At 29.3% G+C, this 11,616-nt stretch overlaps 1 protein-coding gene across 1 annotated transcript; it reads right to left on the bottom strand.

Annotated features, from left to right (window-relative positions):
* Positions 1–7,896: 7,896 nt before the first annotated feature.
* LOC129302774 (ankyrin repeat-containing protein BDA1-like) lies at positions 7,897–8,388 on the bottom strand. Its single transcript, XM_054941657.1, has one exon. The coding sequence runs from the start codon at positions 8,386–8,388 to the stop codon at positions 7,897–7,899; it is 492 nt and encodes a 163-aa protein (XP_054797632.1).
* Between the last annotated feature and the right edge of the window lie 3,228 nt (positions 8,389–11,616).

Consider the following 11,616-nt stretch of genomic DNA (forward strand, 5'->3'; position numbering starts at 1 on the left):
CATACTGAAGAAGGCTTGCTTAGTCCATTTTGCAGAATCACCACTTCACGTCGCAACAATAGCAGATAAAGTTTATTTTGTGATGCAGATCATTACTCAAATGCCTTCATTAGCCACGCAACCCAACCAGAAAGGTTTGGTCCCGTTGCACATGGCTTCAGTTGCAGAGCGTGTTGAGATAGTGAAGGAGCTCTTGAAGGCGAAGCTTGACGATGAAGTGAACCAGTGCCTTCTGAAGGACGACGATGGTTGGACTCCACTACATTATGCAGTTTTCAGAGGTAGAGTCGATGTAATAGAAGAGCTGATCAGCCATTGTCCTGAATGTCTACAAGAATTGAGAGCAAAATGAGGGACAGTTCTTCATTTAGTAGCGAGGGCTAACCGATTTGAAGCTTTCAAATTGACAGTGGAGAAGATCAACAGGCTTCCGAATTCCCAAATACTACTCGGAGCCAAGGACCACTACGGCAAGACCATATATGATCTTGTGGCAGCAAAGAAACGATTCCAGGTTCCCAAAAGATTTTCCGGGTTCTTCACTTTTATTGTATGATAATTATTAAGTTGATAACTTTATTGCATGTGAAACTTCTTACATTAGCTTCCGCTTACATTTTAACATGTGTGTAAATGTTTGCAGGCAATATTAGAGAGAGGAAGAATGATCATCATATGCAGGAGGAAACTAGATTAAACGTGGAGGTGAAGGGCGGCGAGCATGAAGCACCTAAAAACGAAAAGAAGGAAGCAGGAGGGAACAAGAAATATGAGAAATCAATACTGGTGATGGCCACCATGATTATAATTTTGACCTATCAAGGATTGCTGAATCCTCCATCAACGTTCTTCAAGAAAGGCAGTGAAATAGATTGGTTTTGCATTTTGCAGGCTGTGATCTATACTGACCATCGCCAACCCGACGTGGTAATACTACAAAAAAATTGACTTTTGGCGGCGATAAAAAGTCGCCGCCAAAAGTCCAAAAGTCGCCGCTAAAAGTTTTTAGTGGCGACTTTTCGTCGCTAAAAATCGTCACTATAACAACCGTCGCTAATAGTTTTTGGCGGCGACACCGCCAAAAGTATACCAACAAGTGTTGCCGCCAAAAAGACTTTTAGCGGCGACAAAACTTTTTTTAAAGAAATAATAATTTATTTTATGCCACATCACTCTGCCACGTGTGCATTAAGTGATGCCACGTCACCTATCATATATGCAATAGATTATGCCACGTCACTTGCCATCTTGTGCCACGTCACAGTCCATGTGTTCAACAGATAATGCCACATCACCTAACCATCTCATGCCATGTCATATGACACATGTGCACTTTCTCAAGCCACCTCATGTGCCACGTCACCTGCCACATGTATGCACATGCCACGTGTATGCCCCGTCAAGCTACCTCATGTGCCACGCCACCAGCTCATGCCACATCACCTGTCACGTATGTGCCTTTTCAAACAACCCCACGTGCCACGTCACCACCATGCGTCACATATTTTGTTGTGAAATATGACAAAACCAAGATTTAAACCCTTGACCTCTCCCTCTCCAAGCCTTAAGCCTCCCTTCTTTGCCAGTTGAATTGAAATATACCTACAGTTATTATATGCGAAATTAAATATATATTATGTAACTGCATACACATATATCAAATAATATATGATTAAAAAGATATCCATATATTATATTTTATTTTCAATTATTAATATGACAAAATAATTTATATGAATATTTAAATTATAATTTTAATAAAATATTATTTTTTACCAATAAATATTATTTTTTTAGGAAAATGAACTTAAAATAAACAATTTTTAAATATTAAAATAATATTCTTATATACATTGTAATAAATTTTTAAATTATATTTTTATTTTTTAAATGAAAATTATTAAGTATATAATTTATTTATAAATATGTATTATATTATTTTATGTTAAATATCTTTTACTTTTTTCTTCTCCATATTTTTCTAAAAAATTGATAAACTAAATGATTAAATTTTTATCCTCTCTCAAAATAGCTAAATATTTCCCCCTCTTTTAATAAAAATATATTTTATAGATAATTTTTCAATATCTTAAAAAATTATTTTAATAAAAAATTAATTTTAACCACATAAATTTTGTTAATAGTCATTTTGAATAATTTTGAAAATGAATACTAATAACTTTTGCAATATATGATAATTACAAGAATCTCTATGTGATCAATCTAGTTAACATCTAATCATCTTCAATCTTATAGAAAGGTGGATTTGAGTAGTTATTCATATTATTCTTAGTAATAATTAGTTATAAAATGTTATTATAGCAATAAAAACCTAAATATATTAGGAGGAATTACATGAAATCCTTGTCCAAAAGTCATTAGAGCTCAGTAGAAGAAGTAAATACCATATATATATCAAGCTAAGCATAAAATGCGCAATATATTAAGTAGTTTATAATATTATTAGCATCTCACGATGTTTGTACAACTTTAACTTCCTAATGCCATTTATGTATTTGATTGTAAGTAATAATTTATGTATAACTTAACCTAATTATAATTGAAGTAATAACCCATTAAGATTTAAATTTATCATATTAAAATACTAGCTTAATAACATAATTCTTAAAAGAAATATGAGCTATATATGTCTAAAAAATGATTATGAATAATATAAAATTAAAAAAATTTAATAATTAAACTTAGCAGATTTTAACTATTATTTTTTTATTTCACATTCCTATATATAATTTATTTCTAATTCTATACATAAAATAAGAAATTTAATTTCATAAATATATTTTAAATAATTTTATTTAATTATTTTTTAATTTTTAAATTATTTTTTATAAAAATATTTTTGGTGGCAACATTTGTAAATTATATTAATTATTTTTAATTTTTAATTTATTTTTTATAAAAATATTTTTGGTGGTGACAAAATGTCGCCGCCAACAGTAAATTATATCACTTATTTTTAATTTTTAATTTATTTTTTATAAAAATACTTTTGCGCCGCCAAAAGTAAATTATATTACTTATTTTTAATTTTTAATTTATTTTTTATAAAAATACTTTTGCCGCCGTCAAAAGTAAATTATATTAATTATTTTTAATTTATTTTTTATAAAAATACTTTTGGTGGCGACAGTTTATCTCCGCCAAAAGTAAATTATATTAATTATTTTTTAATTTTTAAATTATTTTTTATAAAAATGCTATTTATCGCCACCAAAAGTAAATTATATTACTTATTTTTAATTTTTAATTTATTTTTATAAAAATACTTTTGACAGTAAATTATATTACTTATTTTTAATTTTTAATTTATTTTTTATAAAAATATTTTTGGTGGGGACAAAATGTCGCCGCCAAAAGTGAACTTTTAGCGGCGACAAATCATAATCGCCGCTAAAAGTGACTTTTGACAGCAAGTTTGATTTGTCACCGTTAAAAATATAGTTTTGGTGACAACTTTTAGCGATGGCAAATTGTAACCGCCAAAAGTTCACTTTTGGCAGCGACTTTGATTTGTCGCCCCAAAAGTCCTGCTAAAAGTTGTCGTCAAAAGTCATATTTTTTGTAGTGTAAGCAATCTAAATCAGTGTCCAGCCTTCTTGGCTTTCTGCTTTTTGACGATGAACACCTTAATCTTCCTGGTGTGCATCGTCCTTCTCGATCTCAGTTTGCGTGGCCACCGTGGATTCTTGTTTCTGCTTCGATTGCTCATTTTGTTTCTCACATTCAGTTACTGTGGCTTGCTCACGGCTTTCTCCTATCATGCTGTCTATGTTTCCATCCCACTTGCTATTTTCTCTTTCGTCTACTTCATCACGGTAATATTCAGTGAACCTTGGCTAAGAGCGATGATATGGCGAATCTTGAAGAATCCCAGGCAGTGCGGACCCGAGTTTAACAAGTGCTTCAAGTATTAAGATACGTACGGCAATCAAAATGGTGACCCGGAGTTCAATCTAGTGTTTTGTATATGACCGTGAAGGTCATACGGTCACTCAAAATACAAAAGTAACATGGTTTGATTTGTTAAACCGTTTTGTATTGTTTTGAACTGGACTTGTTTGATGATAGGCTTAGAATTAACCCGGAACAATTGAACCGTACTTTGATTAGTTTGTTAGTTTACTTTTATTTTAGTAATAAGAATTTTATTCAATTTAGAAGGATTAATATCAACTTTCTTATGTGTTGTGTTATAGTAAAATTTTGATAGCATGGTTTATTATTGATTTTTTTTTTGGGTGCAAGGTTTGTTATTCACTTTATATTAATTAAACTGTATCATCTGCAATGTGGATAACAAATAAGGTAAACAAAAAATATATATGAAAAAAATTAGAAATTAAAAATTAATATGGCATGACTGAACAACCCTGAACTAAGAATGACATTGTTAGTATTTTAAGTCCTTTATTTATATATGCGTGTAAATATTATTTTTATTTAATTATTATATTATCATTTCGACTAGTGGTACAACTAATTAAATTATGAGAACCATAATCCGCTAACTTTTTTAATCTATCATCCGATCTAGTTTTCAAAATATTGGTTGAATCCCTATTATATGCATGTATATATGCATGTATGTTTGTAGGAGCAAGCAGTATTTTTTATTAAATATATTACGAGTTATTTAAATGTCTATAGATTATCTATATGTTGAATGAGAATTAATGAAGCTAGCTTATCTGGTAAAAATGAAGTTTTATTGATGGGTAAAATTCATTGAAATGTGAGCTTGACGTTACATAGTAAACCAAGATTAAGAGAATAAATTAATGAGTGGTTCCACTCATATACTATTTATTTTTTGGTACAATTCTGTTAAATGTAACATTGATACGTGATTATCATCCACATTTTGACATCTTAACATTTCCCCCCCTAAATTTCAAGGCTTTCCATTGTCTGGAGGTCGAGTAAATAAATTAACTCTATATATATGGAACAGAGTTTGAATACATTTTTTTTTTCTATCATTGCATATTTTTTATATTTTATTACTGGGAGAGAGGGTTTAGTTGTATTGCATCACAAAATTTTCATTCTTTGTCGTCTTTCATTGGTACTATGTAGTACTACGTGTAGACGGAGTTTGCTTTCTTCCTTTGCAGTGTCCAATGCAAATTTAACAATTTAGATTTGATAATTTTAAAAATTATAAATTTAATTTAAATACTTCAAATTTACAGTAAATAACGTAGTAGTAGAAAGAAATTCAACCTGTACATAATCTCTTAGGGGGGAATTTCGGACCATATTTTGCTAACAAACAGTGATAGCTCCGAACTTTGGTGGAAGATTCGGCATTTAATTATGAATTTTTATTCTTTGGCCAACAGTATTTAATTGTGATCCATGGTCATATATTTCTACATTGAAAACGATAGCACGCGTCAATGTTGACCCTATAGCACGAAACTCATGGATGGATGGGTAGAGAAAAAGGATATATTTAGATTTTTTTTTTTTTAAGTTGACGCCACTAAGAGCGTATTAATTGTTCATTCTTAATTTATGTATATAAAGTACACGGGTTGAACTTTAAAAACTTTCGAGACCTCACCTTCAATTCAGAACAAGTAGTAACATTTAGCTAGACTGGAGAAAAGAAAAATGAGGAGATGCTGCAATAATTGCTCACATTTTTTTCTAGCTGTAGTTTATTACCCCTTTCATTAAAAAATATAAATATTTTTAATCGAATTCTATCACTTAATAAAATAGTTACTTATTTTCAAACTAATCATATTTTTTCATCTTTATTTCTATTTAAAAGTGTGTTTTACTCTAAAATAAATAAAAAGTGATTTATTCAATATGAATATTTTAAAAAAAAAGGACAATGATTATATCTTAAAAAATAAAAAATATTTTATATTTTTTAACATTTAACTGTCGAGAAATATCTTACATTTTTAAATAGAAAGAGTATTAATTTTGATTTTTACAATATTGATTTATATGTATCTTTATATTCATTAAGCAATAATTCTATATTCATTAGGCTTTATTTGCATTACTCCATCCATATCAAAATATAAATCATTTTATAGAAACATCACTTTGTTCAAAATGTAAGACATTGGATAAATTTTATACTTTTTACCATTACCCTTACTTTTTTTACTTTTATTTTTTGTAAATACTTCATATTTATAAACTATACACGTTTTACTAGGAAAATTTAAGGACATAAATATAAAAATGTGGACATTTTTAGAAAAATAAGATTTCACCTAATATTTTTTATAAAACATGAATTAGCTATCAACTGGCATATATTGTAGTTTGGAAAGAGTATTATATATGCTATACTATTTCTTGTGTATATATTTCATAAGTTGCTCCATCAATGGATACTTCCTTTGTTAAAAAAATATAAGGTATTTTTTAAGGAATTTAATGTTAAAAAATATAAGGCATTTTTAATCTTTTGAGGTATAATCATTATTTTTTTAAAAGTGTTCCTATTAATAATGACTTTATATTTATTATAGGGTATTTAATAGAGATAAATATGAAAAAATAAAGTTAGCTAAAAGTAGGTAATTAATTTATTAGGAGATGAGATTCGGTTAAAAATACATTATATTTTTTAACGGATGGAGTGCTTTTAATTAATTACATCCTCCAATGAATTAATTGATTGTCTTTAAAATTAAATACTCTTTCATATTTATTCATATTTAATATTTAAGTTTTTTTAACTAGAAAATCTTATTAATTAGACCCTACTTAAGAGCATTTTAAAAAAATTATTAATTGCATTTTGAAAGACTTAAAATTGTTTATACTTTTAAATATCTTACTTTAAAAAATACCTTTCTATCTTTTAATGGAAAAATACGCCATCAGTCTCTGCTGACTTTTTGGGTTTATTATCCCATCTGGTTTTTAAAGATATTGAATGAATCCCGATCCCTTGTATATAGGAAGCTGTGGCCTATGTTTTCTTAAATAAATTACAAGTTAAATTTCTTATAGATTATTTATGGGTTCTCATTTGTTGAAGCAAAAATGAAGTTTTATTGAGGGATAAAATTCATTGAAAAATTATCATAGACGTGATAGTATGTGAGCTTGACATTAGTGTTTTAAGACCCGGATGGTTAAACTAGTTGGATTGCCACCTAGATATAAAAATTAATTGGTTTGACTCATTAACCCATTATATGGGTTGGACTGCTTTGCATAGTAAATAGTTTTAACAAAGGGAAAATTTTAGTCAGGACCCTTGAACCCACCATAATGAAAAAGAAGACCCCTAAATTTTTGATATCTCACTGCAAGCCTTGGGTCCTCATTTGATATTAATTTGGAAAGCTAAACGACAAAGTTGCCCTCATTGAAGAGAGAAAAAAGAAAGAAAGCTAAAAGCTTGTGGTCGAGGAGACAAAGCACAAGAATGCTCTATTCCTTTCATTGCCCTTCTCTCTCACCTTTTCCAAGATCACGACTACTTGGTAAGTTAACTAAAGTGTATTATGATTCTGTTCTTCAATCTCTACAAAGGTATAGTTGATTTGGGGTTGCGAATACGAGTAGATATAATTAGGTAAGACTTGTCTTTCTCTCCTTCCAGCTTGTCTTTAGTAGATAATCACAGAGGGAAATTGGTTTTTGTGATGATATGGTGACTAACAGGTTGAGATGATCTCAATTTTCCATTGGTAAGTTCTTGACATAGTGGTAAGAACGAGACAGAGCCATTTATTATAGGAGATATTTTCATATCGGGATGTTACCCATTTACTCTACATATCATATTAATTTCCTTACCTGACTTGTTCTATATGACACTAGCTTTAAAAAATTCCAAAGTATATGTTGGTTTCATGTTTCAATTACTTGTTTTGAACCTTACTTTGTGGTTCATTTCCTTACAACATGAAGTTTATGATTAGCCTTTATTGCTAGATGAAGAACCGTCTCTCTCTTTGCCGTCACTTCTGCTATACACTCAGGACAATGCTTGATTAACTCTTCCATCACATCAACCCTACCTCTGAAAACTGCATAATGTAAAGCAGTCCAGCCATCTTCATCGTTCACAAGGCACTGGTTCACTTCGTTACTGTCAAGCCTCGCACTTAAGAGCTCCTTCACTATATCAACATGCTCAGCTACTGAAGCCATGTGCAACGGGATCAAACCTTTCTGGTTGGGCAGAGTGGCTAATGAAGGCACTCGAGTAATAATCTCTCTCACAAATTGTACTTGATCTGCTAGTGTCGCCACATGAAGAGGTGATTCTGCAAAATGGGCTAAGCACGCTTTCTTCAGTATCTGAGGATCCTCCTTCAATAGTTTGTTCAACATGGTAACATTTCCAACTCTCGCAGCTTCCTTCAACCTCCGATCCATGATTATGTGATAATACTATTTTGTTTGATGATAGTAGTTATTCATATATAGATATATACTTGCGCGATCGATAATTTAATTAGGGGCTTTTCTGTCCATATATACATTGCTCCGAGACTAATCTATGTGTCCGTCGTACGATCACATACCTTACCCCAAGATTAATTCATCTCTTGCATTCGAATATATATTGGGTTTTTTTTTTTTTGGGGGGTGTTCATAAGCCACTTGCGTTTCTTGGTAATTTGGGGACTATTGTCTTTTCGTACATATCAATTTAATTTATTCCTTGCTTCAAGGTCAATCCATACATATTAATTTAATTTATTCGTTGCTCCAATATTAATTCATTGATTGTAATTTTTCAGTCCTTTTCCCCTTTTGTCCAGCTGCAATATATATACCGTCCAACGTGTTATGTGTGTGATTTATCAAAAGAACCCTTTCCATGTCGACTCCAGCATGGAATGTGCAGCCTCCACCAGTTGCCGAGTACTACGACTTATATTGGACCCCACAATCTACATGGGTCCTCCTTCATAAATTTGTATATCTTAAAAGTTAATTTGTAAATAATGTGTGAAGATTTGTAAATAATAATAATAATAATAATAATAATATTTGAACTATCAAATATAAAAGCATTAATGTTTTAATATGATGTTATTTTAAAAAATTAATATTTTAAATTACTTATCAATGTTGGTGCTAAAATGGCAATCCAATAATTTTATATGGGTAAGAAATAACATTAGTTTATTGATTTTTGTTTATAATTTAAGGGACTTAATCACTATTAATTTTCTTATAAGCCTTTTTTGTAAATTTTTTAGCCCTTTTTTATTTTATTTTTTTGTTAACTAGCAGTCAAATTAATGGATATTTAATGAAGGGATAATATTGCTCCATTTTTTAATATATGAAGGGTAATATTGTGCTACACTTAATTCCGGGGTGCCCAATATATCTAGAAAAAGGTTTAGGAAAAAATTAACACTTTAACACTAAAATATAAAAACTACTACTATTATGAAAGGAAAAGTTATTTGAAAAAAAAGAAATAAATAAGATAAAATATTTTTTATTGTATTTTATAGATGGTGCAGTGGCTTTGAAAACAAATATTACATATATATATATATATGGGTGAGAGCTTTCTCATTTTTTTCCCATTTAATTTTATGCCAAATCAGCCCTTAATATAGATAATGTTGGAATAAAATTCAACATATAGGATAACACGTAAATATTAAAAATGCGTAATCATTATTATAATTTAGCCGAAATAAAATGATCTATTTGAAAATGTTTTAAAGCTTATGAGATCTAATTATTATTATGGAATTATTATGCAGAGAATAGAGTAATATTTATAATTTGTTGATTGGTCAGATTGCCAATATCACAAACTTAAGTCATTTCATAGCGACAAATCGTTTCTTGATGCCCCTTCAACCACAGAACCATAAAAAAGTTTTTGATGTTTACAAATTAAGATCACAAGAATAATGTCACCCCCAATACTCATGGTGTGACTGGCACAGAATATAAGATAGACTTATATTCCATAAACCTTAATTAACTAAAAAATTAATTCAAGATAACAATATATAATTTATGTCTAAATTTAAAATTTATAAAGTTTTAACCATTTTGTAGAAATTTCAACAAAGCCTCCATTGTAATTAAGAATCACAAGTAACTAACACATGATTCTCCAATTCCAATAACAATTGTGTCCCTCAGTGTTCAGCAAAAGGTGTAGAGTCAACTTCAATATCTGAAACCAAAGAAAAATTTTCAGTGAGCAGTGTCTTAATTTACAGTTGAAGAAAATAATAAAAAGTAAATCAAAGAGTTAGTTATAAATTTACTAAAATAATTATTTGAAATTAACATAAACCATGAAAACATAAATACAATTAAAAATTATTAAAATTTTAATTTTTTAACGGGACTTAATCAAAACGATTAACAAGGTAGGCACACATTTCATGAGGATAAATAACCAACAAGCGTAACCACACAGTTCACGAGGATAAGTCACCAACAAGCACAATTTAAAGCTATGAAATAATCAAGCATGGCTAGAAGCCATGAAATAAGTGAAGGCACAAAGCTCATGAAACAAGTGTGGGTATGATGCTCATGAATATTCATCCCTCCATTCTATGTACGTTGGCCTACTCATAGGACTAGCACCTCATATAAGTACTTTGCCAACTAGGTGTACAATGATGTGCAAAGGGCTAATAGAATTGTCGTTAGCATCCAGCATTCTAAACTCAGTCCCCCTAATTGAATCAAGCGTGCATTGAATTGAAATATTCATTTAAAGCCATTTCTTTCAAAAATGTAATATTCAGCTATCAAATTTTTTTAATTTCTTTTCATGCACGAATTACCGTATTAACCACCGTTATATAAATTATAAATTATAAAATTTAAATCATAGAAATGCTTAGAATAAATAGTTGATTAATAGTATACCAGATCTAAATATTCATTAACAATAACAAAATTCTTAATGAAAATAATACAAATTATATAATGAATCTATTAATATAAAAGTAAGATAAGAAGAATTGTATAAATTATAAAAATAGATTTAACAAGAATATTTATGCAATGTATAAAGGAATACAATATAAAAAAATTTATAAACATTATGCAAGAAATTATTTGGGATACTACTAGATCACTCACCTAAAAGTTTTTTAATAGTTCTAAAACTTGCTTCACTTTAACTTCTCATTTAGCCATTAATTTTTCAAATAAGTCAATCAAAATTCTAAAAATCACTTGTTTATTCTTTTCTTAATATAAATAAATAAGTGTGTAATATGCTAACTATCAACAATTAACAAGGTTTTTTATCCTAATAAATTTTCTACCTCCTTCAATTTCACTTGTCAATTAATTTTCTCAAACAATTACTAACATTTAAATTAATTCCAACTAACATCCCAACTATACATACCAAGCCAAAAAATTTCTTATCAAATTATTAACTTAACAATAACTCAACAAAAGTAAAAGAAAAAATTTCCCATCTCGTTTATACCTTCCTTAATGCTTAACAAAATGTTACAAACTACCAAGCCTCTTTCGCTATAATTCTCTTTCCAAAAGGTTTCTTGTAACAATAATTTGAACAATTCAAACTTCCCAACATCCACTTAAAGAATAATTGTCTTCTAATAATTGTTTAATTAACAACAATATGTT

This window comes from Prosopis cineraria, unplaced genomic scaffold (assembly GCF_029017545.1).
Source record: "Prosopis cineraria cultivar Desert tree isolate PC_DT_omini unplaced genomic scaffold, ASM2901754v1 PC2, whole genome shotgun sequence".
Taxonomy (NCBI): domain Eukaryota; kingdom Viridiplantae; phylum Streptophyta; class Magnoliopsida; order Fabales; family Fabaceae; genus Prosopis; species Prosopis cineraria.